This window comes from Erpetoichthys calabaricus, chromosome 12 (genome assembly GCF_900747795.2).
Source record: "Erpetoichthys calabaricus chromosome 12, fErpCal1.3, whole genome shotgun sequence".
NCBI lineage: Eukaryota > Metazoa > Chordata > Cladistia > Polypteriformes > Polypteridae > Erpetoichthys > Erpetoichthys calabaricus.
In genome coordinates, this window is record NC_041405.2 from 41,741,028 (window position 1) to 41,765,569 (window position 24,542).

The window sequence follows — 24,542 nt, forward strand, 5'->3', positions numbered from 1 at the left end:
CTCTAATTTAGCGGAGTTGGGGGATTTTGATGAAGAAGTTGACATTCAACAGCTTAAATTTAAGCAATATCTCCCAATCCAGGAAGGTCTATGCTATAAGATTATGCAATTGCATAAGAAGCACAGGTATGTAAATATATTATACAGCTTCTTTAAGTAGAACTGATAATTGATTTTATTCTGCTGTATGTGTTTGAGTCCAGCAAGAAGCATTAGTACCGTGAATGGATTTGGTTTAGTATTGGGAAATGCACTGTGGAAAGAGAGTTCCATATACAATACCACTTCAAAGCCACAATGACAATACAAATAATAATTTCATACTTAGCATACGTATATCAAATTATCAGAGTACATACTGGGAACAGTCCACTCGTAATTCAACAAAGTGAATGCAGTAGTTAGGTTGCTCTCACTCTCTCTGTCAGATGGCTGATGTGCTCTTAGTGCTCCAGCCATTATCTTTTCAAGGTTCTGTCAGAGTGTGAAAGATGGAAGGTTATGCTGGGTCACAATTTAAAAAATCTAATGCTGAGCGAGTCAATGGTTGTGGTGCTCCAGTGTATCCATCACTGGTGGGGTTTCAAAAATCATGCTTTTTTATATTTAAGATCATATAGTTTTGGAACAATAAACCAGTCAATTTGCTATATTTGCAAATAGTTGATTGCAATTGGAGCACAATGGCTAACTTGTCACAATCCTACTTTTGATTACAACAAATAAAAAAGTAAGTGGAGGTCTATCGTTTTATGCATTTCATCCATTATTCATTTGTGCAATCTCTTCAATTCATTCATCTTAGTAATATTATTTACAATAGATGCTTTTAATAAAGAAAGGGTTTTGAAACTATCTCCTCATAGGGAATATTACTGTGCAACTATCAGTCACTATCTAAATCTGTGGCAAAAACATGAAAGACTTTATTTAGTAAAATTTGGTTTTGTTGTATATTACAATTTTCTAGTGGATTTATTCATTTGTTTGGCTCTCCTCTTGATGCAGATTTTTTTTTCTTTTACAAATGATGCTGCTCTGTTTATCTGTGTACAGAGTCACTAAATTACATTTGTGAAGCACCTATATTTTATTAGAATTAAAAAATAACTTCTGGAAATTAAAACACCTGATGTAATGACAATATCTCATGAAATACTGAATTTTGTCACTTATAATTATTTTCAAATGAAGTGGTTTGCCTTAGTGTCCTTTTTGCAATAAAATTGTTCACAAACATTCCCCTCATAATCATACAGTGTATCATTTTTTTTTTCTTGAGTTTTGTGGTGCACTTGAGATTTTATGCAATCCAGGCGTGTATCTTACTGTGTCCAGTTTATTGAATGTTGGCACTAAAGGCTCACAGTTGTCTTTTATGAATGTACACATTATACCATTTAATCTTTGCTTGCCTTTTATAAATAAAGAGTGTCACAAAATTCGCATTGGAGGACCACCATTCAGGTTTATCGGATGTAAGCGATACCACCCTGGGGTAAGAGGGGACACTGTCACTTACACTATTGTCTCTCTTTTCACCCACAGAGGCAAGAAAACAACAATTGAGGGCAAATGACTCCACCTTTTCTAGCCCAAGTCCTTAAAAAGAGCAGACAGCCTAGAGAAAGGCATCTTTTTGTTTTTGTTTAATTGCCATTAGTGCCATTGAGTGTGCTATTAGTTTAATATTATCTGTGTTAGGATTAAAAGTGCTGGCACCCCAACACTTCCTTGACATCCATGAGTGCCATTCTGCCTGTCCACATTGGAGTAGCTGGCAGGATTTGCCGGGAAAATAAGTAAACCGGTGGACCCAACTGAAGCAGTGCAACAGCTAGCCAAGAAGCTGAATTAACTTCAGGTACATGTCGCATACAGTTGGCTGAGCTTCCGTAATGGCAAGATGCTGCAGATTCTCATTTTTTTGGAAGGGGACAAGGTTATGCCTAACTGCTAGTCCCAGTGCACCCTTGGGACAATGAAGAAATGTACATACTGATATTCGAGCAGACTGACACCTCATCAGCATTGGCCAGCATGGGATGGGGTTTACCTCATCGCATATTTCTTGTTGGGGGAAGCCCAATAGGCATATTACAACATGGATCAAAAGGCCGCTGCGGACCTTGAAATGTGAGATTTTAGCTCACTATGGACTTACCACAAGATGCCAGGGATTGATGACTTGATCCAGACTGACCTGCCTGGGCATAAGCCTTTCTCATTTAGGGAACGCTTGCCCATTGGCTAAGTCCTGGCGAGTATAATGCTGACTAAGCAGTGGAAACACTGAGTACAGATTTTCTGATTCACGCTTTTCCCAGCAATCCTTCTGTTCTGCCAGCAGTTCTGGGCAGATGTGGGAGGGCTGATTGAAGTCACAGAACAGCATCTCACCGCTCTCCAAAATGAGAAACCTGTGAAACAGAGAAAGCCCTAGACCTTGAGAGCACAAAGACCTGATGCAAGCCCAAAGGAGGCCAAAGCAACACGTCAGAAAAAGGACTACTCTCCAACAAAGCTACAGTGTTATTGCTGTGGCTAGTTGTGGCACCTAGTGACAAACTGTCCCTACGTTGATAATGCCATGAAATGCAGATGAGCCATGAGAGACAGGTAGGGTTATGTGGCTCCATCTAACTCTTTTGTTCTTCCCTTTACAGGTAAATGCCAAGCCCTCTATGACTCCAGCAGAAACGCTATTACTGTTGCCTGCCAATACATCCCGTCACAACAGTATAATGATAAACCGTCAAATATGACTTGTATTCATGGCAAGGCCCAACACTAACCCCTTTCTGTGTGCTAGCTGTTGGTGCAAGGGGTCTCCAAAGAACACTGGAGGTGGTGGTGCCACAACCCCCATACACCATAATATGGTGTCGTGACTAGCCACAAAGAAAAACCAATGAAAAAACCCCTGCACCTACCTGTAAAGATAAGCCCGAACATGGATGGAAACCATGCAAGCGAGCAGGCTGCATGGCTACCCAGTATGATGTCTTAGATTTGGTTGAGTCGAGCGTCGACCAGACTGCATCACTGCTGACACCTTCAACCCCCAACCTGATGATGCCACAGGAAGCCTGATGCAATTGCCTCTCTCCATCTCCAATTTTATTCCCTGCCAGATTCATTTAAATACGAGCAGTGGAACAACAACACCTTGAAGTATGAGAGGAATAGTCACCACAGAACACAGTTAACCTAATTCAGGATCCATGCCACCTAAACCGCGTTTTTGGCAGGGAGGAAGAAGCAGTGCCCTCCTCCCGTATAATCATCATTGATTATGTCCCAGCGTTATGTGGCTGATTCTCAAAAATACGACTCCCGGATACAAGACATTTGGAAAGGGCTTCACATTCACAGGCAATATTATATAACAGAGGCTCTTACCTATGCCAGTTTTGTCTGGAGGATACAGAGATGTTACTCATCCCAACATCGTATTTCAAACTCCTGGCTAACTGGCAAGGGCCATACAAAGTCAAAGAGCACAAGGGCTTTGTCGATTATCTTATATACCAACCTAATTGAACTGAAAGGATCTTCCATGTAAAACTTTTTAAACCGTGGCATGATTGCAACTTGGAAGTTCTCACAGAAACTCTCACAATGATGTGTTTTGAACAGTAGAACATCTCATTCCCAAACAAAGGGAAGAATTAAGAGTGGGGGATTTGCTCCATTATGGGGATGGTCAACACTGTGCTGGGCCAATCAAACCTAATTGCTCATGACATTGTCACTGAGCTAGGTTTGATCATTAGGGAATGCCCATATTGTCTCCCACAGGCCAAAAAAGAAGATGTGGACTTAAAGATTGAATACATCTGGACCTCGGCGTCATTGAAGAAAGCCAGAGCCCCTGGTCCAGTCCAATAGTATTAGTCTCTATTTCTGATAGCAGTTGCTTTTTTTGCAGTAACTTCCATTGGTTTAACCAAGTCTCCTGTTTCAATGCATTTTGAAAGTTGCTAAATGTGCTGCCTTTAGAGACTGGTCCGTGTTGGAAAACAAAAAGCAGGTTTAAGCCTTTCTAGGTCTGGCAGTATACTTTTGGAGGTTCATATTCTGGTTTTCTGAATGAGCTATGCCTTTGACTGAATTAACAAAGAAGAGGGCCTCTACTACAGTGGCACAGAACCCTAATACTGAGGCCGCATTTGGTGACATAAAGGACCGTATATCAGGTCCTGTTTTACTGTCTCCTAACTCCTACCTGCCATTTCTCCTCCAGACTGATGCCTCAGCCATAACGCTGTGCTGAGACAGGTTGTCAGTGGAGCTGAACGCTTTGTGATATACCTCAGCTCGAAACTGCTGAACCAGGAAATGATGTGAATGGGAGCCCTTCACCATAAAATGGGCAATAACGCAACTCAGGTACTACCATCTGGGCAGGGAGTCCACTCTGGTGACGGACCACACATCCCTACAGTGGTAGTTCCTGAACCTACAACCCTATAAATTTAACATACAGCACAAACAAAGATCCCTTCATGCCAATGCCGACATCCCGTCCCAGCTCCACAATTTTGCAGCCTGGTCTCCCTGCCCCTGTGAGACTGGGCTAAGTGGGAGGCCATCTCATGTATGTGCATTGGAGGATCACCTTCCAGATATATCAGAGGTAAACAATACCACCACAGCCTGAGAGGGGTCGCTATCGCTAACACTATTGTCTCTTTTTTATCATCTACAATGATAAGAAGATGCCCTGCAAGGGCAAATAACTGTGCCCTTTTTGGCCGGAGCCCTATAAAAGAGAGGATGTCCCAGAGAAAGGTGTCTCAATTCGGAACGAAGCTGCCACCATCAAGGAAGCTCCCAAGGAAGACCTGCTCTATTGAAATGCTACCTCTAAAAGAAAAGTTAGAGTGTTTTTTCTTTCTGTTTAACTACCATGAGTGTCACTGAGTGTTCTTTTTGTTTAATATTATTTGTGTTAGGAATAAAAGGAGTGATCCTGTTGGCACTCCAACACTTCCTTGATGTCCATGAGTGTCATTCCGCCTATCCACATGAGTTTCAATTTAGTTAGGCTTCTTACCATTGTGAGGATTTAGCAAAGTCTGTTACTGCTGTAAAATCATATTAATGTGTAGCTACATGGTGCTCACAATTATGTGTTTTATTTTTAAAACTTTTATTATTTAGTTTATTACTCATTCTGTTTTTGTGTTTTCCTCTTGAATAATAATAGTTGGAAAGCTATGATTTATTATATTGTAATATTTGTGGTTTTGTACCTTATTTATTCAGTATTACTTTACATGAAATTTTAAACCCGTCTTGTCTTAAACTCCTTACATATTCATTTTCTAGTTTAAGTAGTTGTTAACTAGCTTTTACATATATTTTCCCATTATGACAATGCTCCTATGGGTCAGATCTAACCCATCTTAGTCCTACAGGTACCATCCATCCCAATAGACATTCCAATTTCCAAAAAAATATTTTTTCTTCTAAGTCCCACACTACAATCTCAGCCCATCTCTTCACTCTTGTTTAGGCTAGTGCACAGCAGAAACAAAATATCTGAGACTACTTTCGGCCCCTAAATTTATCATCCAGCTGTTAAAATATATCTTGCAGAACTGTCTATTTACCCCTACCTAAATCTTTAGTTCTGACAAGGACAGTTGTAGCCATATATCTTCTGGAGCTTATCAACATTTCTAGGGAAGTCTTACATATATGCTCCAAGAAGGCAGAGCAGTGTACTATGTGTAACTCTCTGTCACTGTTGCAAACCTGTGTAATGATCTCCTGAGTTTTACTTTTTTCTTTGATTCTGGAAGGATGTGCACAGATAAAGGACCGTAGTTGTGCTGACAACTCCATAGTACATGCATCCCTGCTTCATACAGGAATACAGAATATATGGTTAATAGGTGAATATTCTAGATTTAGGTACAAGTCAAAATTAAACATAAAAAATTAAATTAATATATATTTTTATGTAATGTATTGTTTGCCTGTTCTCTAGCTGACATTTAAGCAGTAGAATCTGATCTATGCTGGAAGCTATGTGAAGCATCCTACTTCTTCTGTAAAGCTTAGCAGAAGAATAGGAATGCCCTTTACTTGATACTGAAGTAATACTGCTGGTGACAGGAACATCTAACATGCACATCATATTACTGTCATAACAAAATGTCTGGTAATATTAGAATAAAAGTAGGAGATGGGGGCATATCAGATAATGAATTCCTTCACAGGTTTCACACTAACTTCATATTACTTTTACAGCAAGCTCATGTCAGATATCAGCTTGGCACATACTGTAGTGACACTTGCCTATAAAAGTACATCATATTAAGCACTGAAAATCCAGAAACAGTTCATCTACCAAAAATTAAAGTTGAATCTTATTTTGAGAACAAATTCAATAACATCATGCACCTTTTTAGCCTGAATGAAACAAAGTAAAAATGAAAATAAATAATATACTGTATAAATAAGAGAATGCTTGCCATGATAAATGATAAGTGAGCTAGAATGAGGGAAATGTATGTTCAGGGTGAAGATAAAACAATATTTAGTGAAAAGCAGATATTTGTTGGAGGCTGTTTTAAAGATTGACAAAGTTAAGACCAGTGTGTTTAAGGATAATATAAGGGTTAAAAATACAGAGGACTTCCTGAAATAAATTATAAGAAAAGACATTAATTTGGTAATTTTGAGCAAATTGCTGCAGGTAACAAATTGACAAAGACTAGCATCAAGACATTAATACTGTCTAATAGTTTACAAGTGTTTAAATTGTTATAATGTAGTGATTATAGTGTTTGCCTATACAAATACACAATTTTACTTTTTAATTTTTGTATAGTGAATCGTAAACAAATGCCATACAGATTTAAAGAATTGACTTGGGAAAATGCTCATGTAGAGGTAGCTGATAATATATAGAGTATACTTAAAGATAGTTTATATAGTGCAGGACATTTTTAGGTGTAAAAGGAATGCAGAGTGTAAAAGAACTCCTCTGTAAATGAGAACGTAGATAAAAAAGAAGTATTCTACATTGACAGGGAAAACAGCTTATAATTAAATTAAAAATACCTAAACATACGACTGAAACACCAGTGCAAAGAGTTTTGTATTTTTCTTGTGAGAAAAGGATTAATGAAGAGCTTATGTATATTTAGAAAATCAAGGGCGAAGTCAAGTAGAGGGAAGAAATGAACAAATAATTTTGAATTCATATTTTTTTTTGAAGTTATGTCCTGTAAAGGGGTGAACGTTATTTACAGAGGGTGTTAAAGGGAGACTTCTTTTAATATATTACTTACCCCTTATACTTTGTAGTGGAGTTAAAAAAAAAAAGCAGCAATCTCCTGTTTCCATGTAGAATGGCAGATAAATAAGTTCATGACATAATAGAACTCAATGGTGACCAGTGCTGTTCAACAACAAACGATGTGAAAATGCTAAATGGAAAAAACGAAAACAAAAAAACCTCATTCTACTCGTGCTGCATAAGCAACATATCTGCTATCCAGTTGCTTGCTCAAAATGTGCAAATGAATACTTGTTTTGTTAAAATATTGTTAAATAATTGCTTCCAGTATTATTTACGTGTACATAAACAGAAAACTCAAAGACTCATGGTATTAACTTTATGAATTGAAGACAGAGCTTTTACCAAAGAATTGACATTTTTCACAAAAGTGACTTTATGAAACATTTCTGTTTGATCAAATAGACCTTTTTAAAGAAAGATTGTGGTTTTGATTTTATTTTCAACTTCCTTGAAGTTTCTTGAACTATCTAATGTCTTTTGTACCAACCTTAGCTAAGTGATTTTTTTTTTTTTGTTCTTAATTTCACCTTATACAATTTCTTGTATTAGGAATTTGTTAGTTTTCACATACCCCTTGGGGTCAGAGCACAGGGTCCGCTATTGTACAGCACCCCTGGAGCAATTACAGGTTAAGGGTCTTGCTCAAAGGCCCAACAGAGTAGGATCTCCTTTAGCAGTGACAGGGATTCGAACAGGCAACCTTCTGGATACCAGCCCAGATCCTTAACCTCAGAACCACCACTCCGCCCCTAATTTACACATATATTTATTCACACAGAAAGGAATAGACAATACAGAAAAAAATGTTAAAAGGAAGAATGTTAGGAACCTTCGGATTTACATATAACATGTTTGTAAATAACAATTGGAAAGCTATATTTAATAAATAGACTGATCTTGTCAAAAGTGTCCCTGTCTTTGCATGTTAGATATTGGTTTGTTTTCCATTTAAAGAGGAGGACAAACAAATGTCAGAGAAGACCTATTCAGACATACAGTATATATTATATTAGAATTATTAACATAGCATGTACTATTGTATGTTCCATTTTTATGTGAAGTAATCTATTAATAAAGCAGCATTTTTCATTGCCTTAGAGGAAACTCACCTGCAGATTCTGATATTCATCTTCTGGAAATAACTAGGAAGCTAGATATGTATGGAATCAGGCCACACCCTGCTAATGATGGAGAAGAAATGAAGATTGATCTGGCTGTAACTCATATGGGAGTGCTTATTTTTCAGGTAATATCTATAATTCAGTGTATTAACTAATTGTACTGGGTGTTCAGCCTGTGAATCTTTAGATACCACTATCAGTGTAATCATCATAAGTCAGAGTTCCATGGTGTGTAGATTCTGTTTTTTTGCTATTTTTTATTGATGATTATGTATTTTTGGATGTCAGTTATTTTTACTGTTATGTTGTCTTTTTGTGAGTACTGTCTTGTTCAGGCACCGGTCATGTAGACAGTGCATGTAATTTAAGATTGCAGTGCCCCAGTTTGGATTACTTTCTTTCTAAAGACCCCTTTTTTCTTACTAGCATTAGTGGAAGCTAAATGATGCTTCTGTGAGCATGTGTTAAGACCTTGCTTGCCTGTTTTTGACTTTGATTCTTCTGCCTAAATTTTTGGTTACCTCATCTCTTGGTCATTTTTATTTCCTCTCTGTCTTTTGGTATTTTTGCACCCTTTTTTCCCTAAAAATCATATAAAGAAAAATGCAATCTGAAAGTGAGAAAAAAAAATTCACAATTATTGTGCTTATATACACTGAACTGTTATCTGAATCAAGCCTATTTTTACTGGTCATAGTAGACTTTGTCAGAAGTAGTGTCCTAGAAGTAACATTTTCACTATTACTAAAGAAAGCATGGCACTCTGGGAATAAATCCAAAATATATTCCTAGATGCTATGCTGTAGGCAATACAGGTGATGTCTAATACACTTGCACCTTTAAAATGGAGAGCATAGTCAAAGAGGAATGGCAGGAGGCCACTTTTAGTCTTTCATGCAACCAAGTGACACTGGAATGGGATTTAATTTTCTAGTTTTAAATGAGCCTTTATATCCCAATGAATATAATGCAGACCTAAAGTGGAAGCTTTCTCAGTAGAACTGCATGGAGATTAATTGTAAGTAAACATTATCTACAAGTAAAATGCTATAATGTCTTGACCTAGCTTGCTTCAAAGTTTGTACTTGCTTTTTCACTAGCTCATGAAATGTTGGGTGGTATTGCACTAAGCGTACATGTTTCGCTGCTTGATAATGAAGGATCAGTACCTGAAACATCAGATTCTAGGGGCCCATATCTTGAAAACAACCTTCCCTACTTGTAGCGGTAATACTATATATGCTCAATCAAGCATCATTGACCAATTTGAAATTTTTATTTTATCTTTGGGAACTTTTTATATGGATGTTTTGCTGAATTGCAATGATATGCAAAAAATCTCAACTTCTCAGAAGTTATATTGTAAATTTGGCGAACAAAAGTATAACCTGTCTACTGTGTTAATGTTATTCAAATGCTCATTGCTTCCTATAGATGTATTTAATGTCCAATTTTATGAATATACAGAAACCTTTAATCTCATTCAAAAAGATTAATGGGAAAGTATTATTTTTTGCACTTATTATATTTATTTTTTTAGTCCTCTAAAAATGATACATGGTTAAAAGAATTCTGTCAAGAATCCAAGTATTAGTTTAGAAATATATTTTGGTTATAATTTATTAGTTTAACTACATTTTGAAACTTAATTATTCTTTAAGATTTATTTTATTACTTTCATTACTCTGATTATCTTTTTGTGATCAATGTCATTTTGCAAATTTAGGGCATAAAGTTTATATTAGCTATGCCCATTGTCAGTTACATGCATGGCATATGAAGCCATCAAGATGTTGCATATGACTTCATCACGTCGATGCTATTTAAGATGACAGCATACATTGCCACTCATCGAAATCTTTGAATTCTATAATAACAAGATCATTTAGATTTCAAGATGAAAAAAGAAGAAAAGAACAAAAAAAAATCAGACCTTATTAAATTTGGATTGAAAGGCTTGCCAGTGCACTTTCTTTGTGTTGCCATGACTTGTTAATGTTAGCGAGGATTTTATGCAAACATTTGTACACAGAGAATATAGTACTTGGCATTGCTTTCCTTATTATTTCAAGTGCAATTTTGTTACAACTGATATTGTCATTGTTATGTAACGTATAATTAAAAAAAAGTTGAATAGAGCTCTTATAAAACATTCTAAATAAAACTTTATGACAATTAAGAGTATCAATTCAATTTCAGGGCAACACGAAAATTAACACTTTCAGCTGGGCCAAAATTCGCAAACTAAGTTTTAAGAGGAGAAATTTTCTGATCAAGCTTCATGAAAAAATCTTTGTAAGTATTCCATTGATTTTTTTTACCATCTGTTCTACAGTTAAAACATGCTAATAATTTACTTGTTTTTATTAGTAGCCTATACTTTGATATATAATAATTCATTCCTTCCTTGTACCCAATGGCATATGCTCCAGCCATTGCAACCATGAAGTTTATTAAGCAGGTGTTAATTTGGATAGATGGATGAAGATATCAGTAATGTGCATGTACTACTATATTTTTTTCTTTTGTTTAAATTGAGATTTATTTATAAATTGTGAATGCAGTAAACTCACCTTAATAATTTAAAGTACTCAAAATTCTCAAAATATTTAATACAAACCCACTTGAGTCATCAAAATTACATTTTTCCAATTTGATATCTAATTTTCCATGACAAGTTCAGGGCAATTTCTTATGTACTGTAAATAAATATTTCCTTTTGATGTATATGAATTTTTCTTTGTGCCTGTTTCTGGGTTGCTGATACAGGTCTTTCGACCCTGTCATGCTCTAGGCATACCTTTCCTCATGTGTGCCCTTGTTAGCCACAACTTTTCAGTTTTATCTTGGGGATTTTGATCCATAATAATTCACTTGGCAAAAGGGTTAGGATATGCACTGTGGATGGATGGAGTATAGAGGTGACGCGGTACAGAAAAGGTGTGGGCTGACAGAGAGAGCAGATGGCATCACCTGTTAGCACTCCACTTGCAGTTTTCAGAGACAGTTTCTGCATGGCTGACTAAAGGAGCTTTCTTATTAGCTCTCACTGCAAGGGGACTGCCTCTGGGGCAGATGTAGGTTTATGACTGACCACCAGCACTTAACCACAATGCAAATGTTTTGACCGAGATGCTTTGTGGTGTGAGTCCATGACAATTCACTAATGTGTGGTGATACAAATATCATGTGATTAAATTGCCAAACTCACAATAGTGAGCTAAGAACTTTGCAGTTCCAAATTGAACTTGTGGCTCTGATGGAATATCATGAAAGTAACATTGATGGAATATCATGAAAGTAACATTGATTAAACAGTCAGCAATTAGGAAACCTGGACCTTTTTTTATAAACAAAGCCTTCCTAAACTAAGACTAATTACAAATCAATGAACTCTGAACTCTTTTCTCAAATAAACTCTTGTGCAGAAATATTTGCATCTCTTAAATGACTGCTATGTATTGAACTTAATCTGGTTTTGATCCCAAAAATGAGATTGCTAGACTTATTTTGGAATTTTTTAGCCTGAGTTAATTAGAATTAGAAGGGACATCAACCTGGGAAAGAAATCACTGATGTAATGATATGTCAGTGGTTCTAAAATTATTGATTTCCATATACTGTTTTGTTACATTTACTTGAAATGTCTTTTTAAGTGGAATTCATACGCACAAATACATGAAAACAAACAAGACAGAAGAAACACAAAAATAAGATTTTCACCCAGAAAAGACAAGTGAATTCCCAAACTAATTGGCAAGACATCTGCAAAATCTGAAGCAGCTCTGCATCCTTGAGACTTGAAAAGACTCATTTTCATCATCATCTGTATCTTTCCATTAACTATATTTAAACAAGACTTTTATCAAATACATCTTCTAATTTCCTAAATTTTTAAGACCCTTTTTCTACTATATTTCCTACTTTGGCTATTATTGTTTTTACAGTACTTTATTAACTTTGCTTTATAGTAATATTGATGTTATTTTGTTTAATTGGGTTAAGATATATTTTTTAAAGAGCACCTACTGTAGAGGACTCTCATTTTGGGGGTTAGCAGCTGAGAAAAGATGTTTTCAATAGAAAGTATCATGGTGAGTGGACTCCTCCATTGGTGATTGGCACAGGTATAGCTCAGGACTGAAGAAAACTGTTTGAGGTGCTTGTGCCAAAGCAAGCCTTTTTGCTTGAAGCAACTGTCCACATGCAAATAAGGTTGTGTGTGTGAGATGATATAAAATACATGCTGTATACTTTGCACTCCTACAAACCACATCGTTAACTGTTATAAATAAAATGTATTATTATTATTATTATTATTTTATTATTATGATAATATACTCAAGGTATATATGGTGTGGGTGATTGCTATGTTCCCATGGTAATTAACAGCTAAAAAATATGTTTTCAATAGAAAGTGACAGAATGAGCAGAGTTTTTATGGATTATTTATTGATCTTTGAGACCTGCACTATTTATTTGGACACTGTTTTGTTTTCGTTTGTTTTAATAAAAGCACTGTACACTTTTCCACCATCCCTTTGCTCACAGTGTGATTTGTCCTCATCTGCCAGCTTATCTAGTTATATTATTGATGGTGGTGCAGGTTCAAGAGGCTCCCAAAACAAGAGGGAGCATGGAGCAAGACCCGTACTGTCACAGGCCTACAATGCCAAATTCTGCAACAGCACACCAAATTGTAGTACCCTCACTGTGCAGGGGTCTCTGATGAAGTTCACGAGGGTTGGTTTCAGCCCAATAATTAATGTTTTTCTTATTTACTCAACCATTCAAATGGAAATGTGTCTCATCACTGCACATGACGATGGCATCTCAATGAACAGTTTGCAGAATGTTTGCGCACAACTCTCTACGGCTCTCCTATTCTCTCTCAGTGAGTTCCTGCACTACCATCATTTTTTATGGGTGGAAATTTAAGTCCTTATGGAAAATTCTCCTATAGAACGTTTCAGGCAGAAGCATGTTTGTGCTCTGAACGTTTAGGAGACTGCAAAATTGATGACTTACAGCTTGGATGTTTTTTGGCATGGAGATTTTCTGTTCAATGTAGTACCCATCGGTATCAATTTAGCCACCCACTGAAGAATTTTTTCTGATTTGGGATGTCACTGTTAGTAGAAATGCTGAAATGCGTTCGGAAGGTACATTACGTAGTGATGATGGATTCATTGTTTTTGAACAATGCCTTGACAGTGAAAGCATGGTGTTTTGAACTGGTTGTCATCATTGTCGTGAATCACATTTGTTACCTTTTGACATTCTTCCATTAATATCCCCTGTTTACTCATCCATGCCCACTGCCTACCTTACACCCCTTATGCTAATAGCTTTCACCTTTAAAAATATATACATTGTGAAAGAAAAAGCCAAACACACAACGAAGGTTTCGGGCAGCCACCCATATAGTTTCCCTAGCTGCCAAAGGCTTTAAAGTAGAGTACAGTGTGTACTGGTTAGAGTCCAAAACAGAACTGTTTAAGTATGGAGGATGAGGGGTTTTTATAGCTGGTTCACAGGAAGTGATGTCCTCGGGGCCGGGACAGGAAGGATTTCTCGTGTTTGGTCTGCGGAGAAAAAAGAGAGAGGTTCACCGCCCCCTGGCCTGGTGTGGAATTGTCATTTCCTGGTCCCTTTGGTTGACTCCCAAGTGCACGTGTGTGACAACATATATATGTTTAGCATATTTTTCCATAATGTCTGCAAGGTTTTTGTTTCAACTGGGTATTCTCCCACATTCCCAAAAACATTTGAATTAGAATAATCTGTGATTCAAATCAGGCCCCAGATTTGATTGTGACTGTGTGCGTGAATGGGCCTAGTGAAAGGTTAGTTCCTGTGTTGTGCTCAGTGCTGTTTGGATATACTCTGGCCCAGTGCATCTGTGAATGAAACGGACAGGATTTGAGAATTTATATATATATATACTAGGGGACTTTGCTCGCCAACCCCCGTGTTTGGTTTTCCGGATACACACGTTTTAAGATTTTTTTTTCTTTGAATTGTTGCTATTTCATTAGTTTCACTTTTATTTCAGAACTTATGTAAAAACAAAATTTGAAATCTTTTGAGTCCCAATATGCTGAATCTTTTAAATGAGGTCAGTGAGACGTGTTTAATGACTTTGTACCATAATTCAGGATAGGTTTCTCTGTTTGGAATTTTAGCACAGACAAAGCGATCTATATCATCAGCAGTTAATAATTTTTTTTGCAAAATAACCAATAAATGCATGTGAGATAAACCCGTTTTTGAAATTCTCTGACTTAAACTTCAAAGCCTCACAATATTTACATACTTCTGACATATCACCTGTGTCCATATATTCAATCTCTTGTCGCCTTTTAGTTATTTCTCCGAGTAATAATTTCTCTTTTTTTGTGCTAATGCGATGTTTACTTTCTTTTTTGACACTGTCGTTTTTTTCTACTTTCATATTCTGTATCTTGCTCTGCATGTGTTTTGTGCCTACGTTTTTTTTGAGTCTTTTGAATTCCAGTTTTCATTATCTATAACCTGCCGTGCATGTGTTTGGCCCATTTGTTTTGAAACCTCTTTATAACATTTTAGTTTGTTTTCTACTCTGTCCTTTATTTCTGACCTCGCTTTGTCCTGTTTTTTTTTCAATGACACCTGGTTCGTGGCGATTATTTTCCCTTTCTCGAGTAATAATTTCAGTTTGTTTGCACTACTGCGATCTTTACTTTCTTTTTTTTATACTTTCTAATTTTCCTACTTTCATATTTTTTAACTTTCTCCACATTTGTATCACGCAAAAGTTTGTTTTTTTTGAGCTTTTTGAATTCCACTGCTTTCATAATCTGCTCCGCATGTGTATAGCGTCAATGTTTGTGAACGTGTTTATGAAGGTCTACTTTGTCTTTTACTCTGTCTTTTAATTCTGAGCCCGATTGGATGTGCTTTGTTTCAATTCCACTTGTTACGGGCTAATAATTACTTTCCATATTTTCTGAATTTGTACCTAGATTATTTTTTCTTTTTTGCTCTTTTTTCTCTCCAACGCTTTGGAGTCTTTTTTCTCCGTGCTGCTTTCTTCTTCGCTTAGTTGTCGACGTTTCATTTATAATGTATTGTCCTTATATGTTTTATATGCGCTGAGACCCTGGATCTGTGTGTGCTCAAATCCTTCACAAGACTGACTGTTTTGCTGCCCATTGTCTTACTTGATATTGATTGTAAGTAGGGCGTGTCTTGCAAGGATCTTATGTTGTACGTCATCACGAGATGGTCATGGGTCAATCTCTTGGCACAATGTCTCATGTTTAAGGTCCTCGTGGGTCTTTTAACTGTCTTCTGTGATCTTAACGTGAAAATCACGTCTCGACGCCCTACTGTTTCTCTCCAGGATTTTTTTATAATATATATATTGTGGGATATGGCCGGCCATTCATCCCGGCCAATAACCCCAGGCCGCTAGATGGAGCCCTCCTTGCAATGTGGAGATGCCCTGAATTCCAGCAGGGCATCATGGACTATGGAGTTTTAATACACAGCCCTGCTGGATAACGTCAGGGCCGCCAGGGGACGCTGCAGAGAGACACAGACGCGTTTATTTTCCATACAGCCCGGAAGTAAATCCTAGTCACATAGTTGGAAGAAATAAAGTGCTTCCGGGCTGATGAAGAAAAGGAGTTTTCATGCTGGGTAATCACATGGTCTGAGGGCTTAGAAGCTCTTCCGGGTCACGGACTATAAAAGAATTGTGGGAGATCCCAGACGGCGAGCTGAGCTGGGAGGAATCGTGGCTAAGTGTCTGGGAGTGGAGGATTGTGTATTGATTATAGATTGTATTGTATTATTGTAGTGTTTGAGTATAGTGGAGTGGAAGGTGCTTGGTGCACATTATTATTATAAAATAAATAATAATTGGAAGTTTATCTGGTGACTGGTGTCTGGAACAAGGGTTCAAGAGGACGATAGTGCCTCTATCTGTTACTATATATATATATATATATATATATATATATATAGTACAGTGACTGACTGACTAATAGATCAATGCACAGCCTAAACTGCTGCTAGAAGCGTGAAATTTGGACAGTAAATACTTTTTGTGACATAGGCACCCACTAAGAAAGAATTTTTCGAAATTCAACTCCTGAGGGGGAGAAAAGGGGTCAGGGGGTTAAACTTTTTTAAAGTGACACTCATATATCAGAAACTACTTAGCTGAGAAACACAAAAATTGGTATACAGACACTTCAATAAAAAAAAAAATAAACGCATATTTTTTGGATTTTTCAAAATTCAACCCCAGCAGGGTTAATACAGGGTGTGCAAGTTTGTATGGAAAAAAAATGAAAATAGGACTTCAAGACTGGTCTTCAAACTTGATAAATATGCTCTACAAAAGAAAGAAATAAATGCGTACTTCGATGTTTTTCAAAACTTAACCCCTGAGGGGGTGAAAAGGAGGATTAAACATTTTTAAACTAACACCCGTATATTAGTAATTACTTCACTGAGTTATGCAAAAATTAGTATACAGACTCTTCAATACATAAAAATAAACACATATTTTAATACTTAATTTGTCTTTTAACATGCACACCAATTGTGTAATTATTGTGTATTTATTAGCTACTAAGAATTGTAACAAAATAATATTCGTACCACCACTGTCTCTGACTGTATAAGCAGCAGCACAGTGCTGGCTGCATCATTATAAATGTGACATTTGACTGTTTAGGCAACACGTCTGTGCATTCGATATTACTTTCAGTTCTATCTTCCAATTTGTAAAACTGTACTTTTCAGTGAAAATCAGTCATGAAATCGCTTTAGCTGTCGTGTCCTCTGGGATTGTTGCTACACGTCTAGAAGGGAGCAAGACTGCACATGCTGCTTTTAAGTTTCCTATCAACCTGATACATGTAGAGACCCCTTTATGTAATATTTCCAAGCAAAGTAACAATGCAGAAGTGCTGCGACATACTATGGTACATAAAGGCGGTACTGAAGCTCTGAATAGAAGCCTTCAAGATATCAGGGATAATAACAAGGTGATGGGTAGAGTTACAGTGTTGTTAGCAGGCGATTTTCGTCAAACATTACCAGTAGTGCCCAGAGGAACACAAGCAGATGAAGTTAAAAAATAAAAAAAGAGAACTTATCTGTGGCCATTGGTGACTAAACTCAAACTCACCAAAAATATGAGAGCCCATCTAAGGTGTATTGTTTTCCCTGGTCAGTTTTCAGACCTGTTGCTCAAAATAGGGCATGCCGATTTTCCAGAATCGGATGGTAAACTTAGGTAAACTGTGTTCTATCGTGACAATGTCTTATTAAATTCTGTTGAAGGGGCTTTAATGGAATACAAATCGGTAGATTCTGTGCTAAATACGTATGATGCTACAAACTATCTCTTTGAATCTCTTAATATGCTTAAACCACCGGGCCTCCCAACCCATAGGCTCATTTTGAAAGTGGGTGCTCCAGTGATGTTGCTGCAAAACCTACACCCACCCAAACTCTGTAATGGAACCAGGCTGCTGGTAACATCATTAAAAACCAATATTTTCAAGGCCACAATACAGACCGGAAGTTTCACAGCTTGCATTGAAATCAATAGTAGACCATGCCATTCTCTGTACATTATTGCAAGGTCCAAATTCTTAAAAAAAACTCTTAAAAAAAAGCTATATACCTTTGCGAGTATGCCCACAGCAAGGAACCTACAAAAATGTGCGTTTCTGCAGCTCATTCACATGTGACAATTGTGTGTGCAATGCTTGATTCTTTCAAAGTGTAGAGATCAAAATATGAATGAAGAATCACACATGTGCCTTTATACATAAAATATATATCATTTCACAACTTTTTCTAAAACATTTTGTGTCTTAGTGGGTTCGTTTTTCAGGCATATAGGCGTCATCCTCCCAAATGCAGATGATTGCTAGTGGAGAAGAATAGGACAATTAAACTGTGATGTCCCAAATCCAAATATGTTCAATTGCAAGTGTACGTGTTTGTTCATCAAATGCTATCAGTGTAATTTAATGTGTCAATAAGAAATAAGAAGTCAGTTCAGATATGTTCTAAAATTATCTGTCTCTTCCACAAGGCTTATTCTCACCTGGACAAAGCTGGCAGCACCATGAGGATTATGTTTTTTGATTTCTCCAGTGCCTCCAATACCATACCTGTTAAAGGGTAAACTCAGAGATATGCAGAAGGATGACTTAAACGGTGTCCTGGATAATGGACTATCTGTCAAGCAGACCACAATTTGTGAGACACAAGGACTGTGTTTCTGACAGGGATGTGTGCAACACGAGCACCACAAGGAACAGTTCTGTTTCCTTTCCTTCTAACTCTGTATACCCATATACTCTATACTGTATACGCAAAGCAGGCTTTTTTAATATGAGTAGTGAAATCCTTCAAATCTTCTGTGGTGTGCTGGGCTGGGTAACATCACTTCAGGAGAGGCCCACCGAATCAACAAGCTAACTGAAAGGGCAAGCTCAGTTTTAGAGCGTACTCTGTTCCCCCTGGAGGTAGTACCGAAAGAGAAAATGAAGACAAAACTGAGTGCCATTATGAATAATGCTGCGCATCCTCTCTCTGTCACACTAACACTGAGTAGTTTCAGCCAATTAAATATTTATCAGAAGTGTGTCTAGAAACTACTGGGGCTCCTTTATACCAATAGAAATACATTTGTATATTCCTAACTGCAACTGGGACTGCCAAGTCACGAGTTTTCTTTCTTGCTAATTTTCTTCCATTGTATTCACTCCGGTATGTTCAGACCAAACTGTGTATATTTATTTACTTACTTATCTACCTATTTATGTATTTATTTATTTAAAGTGCTTCCTTCCTTCCTAACATTATTGTGTCTCATATTGTGTCTAATATAAAAGGAACAAATCACTTTAATTTTTTGAACTGAATATAAACGGGGACCAAAACTGATGGATAGGTGAGCAGATTTTCCCCTCCTTTGCCATAATTTAATGTAGTACTAAGGGATAAGAAATCAATTGATACAAATCTTTATATCATTCTTGTCTTTCATAATATATGAAGAACAAGTCCTCACTTACTTTATCTTTTTTGAGCAATTTAAATTCACTCAAAAAAAGTTCAACACCAGATTTTAATTAGAGATTGAACATTTGTTGAGTGAACTCAAATTGTTTACAGCACTTGACCTACCTTGCTTTATTTCTACTTCAAACTAACCATTAAAGTGAAGGTTTGTCCTTTTTATATTATGGAAGACAAGAATTGTATCAAACACATCTCAACTGATTTAATTTTTCTTACTGCTTCATTAAATTATAGGGTGGAGCAAATCTGATGACTATTGTACCCATCAGTTTTGGTACCCCCTTTATTTTTAGTAAATAAAAAAAGAAAATGCAGATGAAATACTGATCCTAAATAAAATCTGGTATTGAACTTTTGTTGAGCAAAATCAAATTGCTCAAGAAAAGAAAGAAAGTGAAGTGAAGGAGAGATTGAATTGAATACAAATCTTGCAGCAAACTATGACTAAAAAAAGCCATACTTTTAGTCAGTTCTGAGTTATGGAGTAAACTATGAGTGTTCCCATTTGGAGGTGGGGAAGGAGGTGTGCCTTATGATTGGCTGGTTAGCATTGAGTGCTCCCATTTGCTAGAAGAACAAAATCCTGTGATTACCTCACTGTTTTCGCTCTCAAACAGTTTGCTATAATTACACAGTAGTGCTGACATACCTCCAATGAAATTTCAGCCAGCTTAGTCACTTCTGTTGTCCATAGCACATTGTGATTTTCGTTTAGTGGTGAGAATGTCCGAGAAAAAGTAGTTTAAGTTTCAGCATACAGATATAATTATAATTAGAATGGCACACATTTTTAAAATGCAGAACTGGTTTATTCAGCTACTTTTCCCATTTTTCTGTAAAAATAAAATACTTACTTATATATGTATTTTTTTTTTTTCATTTTTAAAACAGTCATCTCTTAAGGACACCGTGGAATTTACGATGGCAAGCAGAGACATCTGCAAGGCATTTTGGAAATTGTGTGTTGAATATCATGCCTTCTTTAGGCTTTCAGAAGAGCCTAAAATAAAACAGAAGTCTATTTTTTACAGTAGAGGATCTTCTTTCACATACAGGTACAGCAGAGTAAATAAGCAATAATTTTAACCTAATTTCAGGTGGTACAATGAAGCGCTGAAAACTACAAATGTAATAAAGATAGTATTGTTCATCATTTATACAGTACATTTAACTACGTTTCAACAGAAGGCTTGAGTTTAAATGCAAAAAGGATAATTATTGCTGTATATGAAAGAGTTTTTTTACTTCATTTTTGAGTTGGTTTTCCTGGCAAGTGTCGGAGTGGCAAAATGCCAAGTTGGAAACAAATTTGAAAGGTCACCCTTTCTACAAAAATAATCCCCTCTTTTAACAGGGAGAATTTATAAGCACACCCAGACCAGGCAAAGAATATAATCCCTCTAGCATGTAGGGCTAAGCTGATTGCTAATGATATTGTCCATAACTGATTGGCTGGTGACATAATCAATGTAAATAAACATTGTCAATTTGCTCCAGACATTTGCAGAAATCTTGAAAATGCAATATATGCCCTGAAATATAGATAGTAAGGGTCAGTAAGGTAAGGTGCACTAAACTATTTACAATCTTATTAAAGAGAACTATTTTTAAATTGGTTCTAAATTTAAATGGAAGCCACTGAGGTGATTTAAGAACTATTTATTCTTAGTTCTTGTTATGATTCTTTCTGCCGTGTGTGAAAATTTCTGTAGAGTAGTAAGTGAATGATTCAAACAGCCATACTATAAACCTTAATAATAATTAGTTTTGTTTGGGGAAAAATGAAAAAGCGTCCTTATCAAGAAGATCCTGCAGCTTAAATGATTTTACAGTTTTATAAGATAGTTAAGGGCAGGTTTCAAAATTTGTTTGAACATGATAGCCAAAGGTGAAATTCATGGCAAAGATAACATTTAAATTTAGAATGGATTAAACTAAAGAAAATTTCAGCCTTTTTGAGTTTATTCAGTATTGCCTTGCAGAATGTAGTTACCACATGAAAATAACTCTTTTTATGAATTTAAGCAAAAATAATTATAATGTGTCCACTATTTTACACCAATAAAGCAATTAGTTAACGACAAAATTAATGAAGTGTCATTATCATTACATTACATCTCTGCTAAATAGATAATTGTAATATCTTTTAGTGGACGAACCCAGAAACAACTTTTAGAGTACTTGGAAGAAGAAGAAAGGAAATGCCTGCCATTTGAAAGGTAATGATATTGTAATTTACAATCACCTCTATTTTATGCTTTTGCTTTTAACAAGAAATAATGTCCCTGAATTCAACTAAATTCAATACTATGATGGATTGAATTCTATTTTAGTGTTAGCATGTTTACTAAATACATGTTAAAATATCAACGATTAGGTTTACTATATGATTTACTATATGATTCATACAACCTCTAATTCTAGCTCAGCATTGTACTGAAAAGTCTCCTGTGACTGGCTGTAGGTTCCCTTTCATTCTGAAATCTTCAGGGCTTTTATTATTTTAATTTCCAAACCTGATTGATCCATTTCAGGATTGTGGGAGACGGTTAAACGTAAAAATGTACTTATTTAGTAGTTTTTATCCTACTGTTATACTTGAAGAGAAAGATAAGATAAAAAGTTAATGTCATGTACATGCTAGTGTGTGAATTAGGTCAAAAAGCTTATTAGATTTCTCCAAGCCCACTGTAATTGGCCTATGACAACTAATCATTTTCTTGTGAGTGACATAGCTCTGGGCAGTGCAGTTTAGACAAAGACCAAGGCTGAAACTGAAGTCAACAGGATGGCTATTCAACAACATCTGTGAACAATATGTAATATTTCTTTCTTCTTTAAAAAGCCATTATTGTTGAGATTATATGGAATTTAAATCACAGGGATGTTGTACTTGATTTTGGTTTTGATTAAGGTGTGTCATATTCACTGTCATATATCCATCCATTTCCCAACCCGCTGAATCCGAACACAGGGTCACGGGGGTCTGCTGGAGCCAATCCCAGCCAATACAGGGCACAAGGCAGGAACCAATCCCAGGCAGGGTGCCAACCCACCGCAGGACACGCACAAATACACCCACACACTAGGGCCAATTTAGAAAATCCACCTAACCTGCATGTGTTTGGACTGTGGGAGGAAACCCACGCAGACACGAGGAGAACATGCTAACTCCACACAGGGAGGACCCGGGAAGCGAACCCAGGTCCCCAGGTCTCCCAACTGTGAGGCAGCAGCGCTACCCACTGCGCCACCGTGCCGCCCTCACTGTCATATATTTATAATAAAAAAAGTTCTTGGCATTATGTAGGGATGCAAAAAAAAGCATTAGAATATATTAATCTTAATACTATTTAGTTAAATTGGTGAAACGAATACATCATTAAGACACAAACAATACATCTTGCCTGAAGAAGGGGCCTGAGTTGCCGCGAAAGCTTGCATATTATAATCTTTTTAGTTAGCCAATAAAAGGTGTCAGTTTGCTTGGCTTTTCTCTTAATACAACAGTGTAATCTAATATTTTAACTGATGCTAAAATGGAAATCCCACAGGAGAAAAAATGCTTTACAGCACTTAGATATTAATCATTTTGAAGTTGTGTGGGGGCGGCACAGTGGCGCAGTGGGTAGCACTGCTGCCTCGCAGTTAGGAGACCTGGGTTCGCTCCCCGGGTCCTCCCTGCATGGAGTTTGCATGTTCTCCTCGTGTCTGCTTGGGTTTCCTCCGGGTACTCCGGTTTCCTCCCACAGTCCAAAGACATGCAGGTTAGGTGCATTGGTGATTCTACATTGTCCCTAGTGTGTGTGGGTGTGTGGGCTGGTCCCTGCCCATGGTTTGTTTCCAGCAGACCCCTGTGACCCTGTGTTAGGATATACAGTGGAACCTCGGTTCACAACCATAATTTGTTCCAAAACTCTGGTCGTAAACCGATTTGGTAGTGAACCGAAGCAATTTCCCCCATAGGATTGTATGTAAATACAATTAATCCGTTCCAGACCATACGAACTGTATGTAAATATATATTTGTTTTAAGTTTTTAAGCATAAATATAGTTATTTAAACCATAGAATGCACAACGTAATAGTAAACTAAATGTAAAAACATTGAATAACACTGAGAAAACCTTGAACAGCAGAAAAAACTAACATTGCAATAGTTTGCGCTATAGCGCTACCAACCGCTGGCTAAAAACGCTTTTTTTTTTAATGAATTTTAAGCACAGGGAAAAAAATGAACATTTGAAAAAATCCGTAATTTAATAAACCACCAAGAAAAGTAACATTGCAACAATGCACGCTATGAACCGATCGCTGTAAACAGAAGTGAAAACAAAATCAAGCCCAGTGCATTCTTTGACTGCCTTCTCTACCTTATGAGTCCAGCCCTCTCTCTCTCTCGCTCTGCCTCTGTGTGTATGTGTGTGTGCCACACGCTCTCTCTCTTGCTCGCTGCACAGGAAATGCACAGGAAGAGACTGAACATGTACAAATCGAAAGGGAAACTGGCTTGTTCGTATACCGAGTATGTGGTCATGAACCAAGGCAAAAGTTTGGCGAACTTTTTGGTCATAGACCGATTTGTACATGTACTGAGACGTTCCTGAACCGAGGTTCCACTGTAGTGGGTTGGATAATGGATGGATGGAAGTAGTGTGGTGCTTATTCCAACAAATTCATGCAAGTATTCATATAGTGACTGGAGAAAAGTGAAAGAATAAGATGAGAGAAAGAGCCTCCACATGCTTTGATTTCAATGGTACTGAGGGTGCAGCTTCCTCATTTCCTCAGACTTGACTTACCTAGCCCCATTGTTCATTGCAGGAGTGAATCCCGATAGTGGTGGGATCCTTCTTGCTCATGGATAGTGTTTGAGCATGTCCTTTCACTGATGATATTGAGCACTTATTGTCTGCTTGCTTGAGCTTGTCATACGCAATTCCCCGATGATGCAAACGATACAGGATGGATCCTCAAATTGTGAGCTGCCTTTGATGGGTCTTGGTT

General features: G+C 36.9%; 2 protein-coding genes across 3 annotated transcripts in view; one reads left to right on the forward strand and one right to left on the reverse strand.

Moving 5' to 3' along the window:
* LOC127529743 (craniofacial development protein 2-like) overlaps positions 1 to 24,542 on the reverse strand; it is a 928,907-nt gene that overhangs the window by 694,034 nt on the left and 210,331 nt on the right. The gene's annotated exons all lie outside the window — the stretch shown is intronic.
* Positions 1 to 24,542, forward strand: part of LOC114662104 (FERM domain-containing protein 7) — a 250,094-nt gene that overhangs the window by 180,057 nt on the left and 45,495 nt on the right. For both annotated transcript variants that reach the window (XM_051934369.1, XM_051934368.1), the window contains 5 exons: positions 12 to 126; positions 8,417 to 8,564; positions 10,639 to 10,734; positions 20,428 to 20,591; positions 21,687 to 21,755. In XM_051934369.1, coding sequence (XP_051790329.1) covers positions 12 to 126; positions 8,417 to 8,564; positions 10,639 to 10,734; positions 20,428 to 20,591; positions 21,687 to 21,755 — 592 coding nt within the window. The remainder of the gene's footprint in view (positions 1 to 11; positions 127 to 8,416; positions 8,565 to 10,638; positions 10,735 to 20,427; positions 20,592 to 21,686; positions 21,756 to 24,542) is intronic.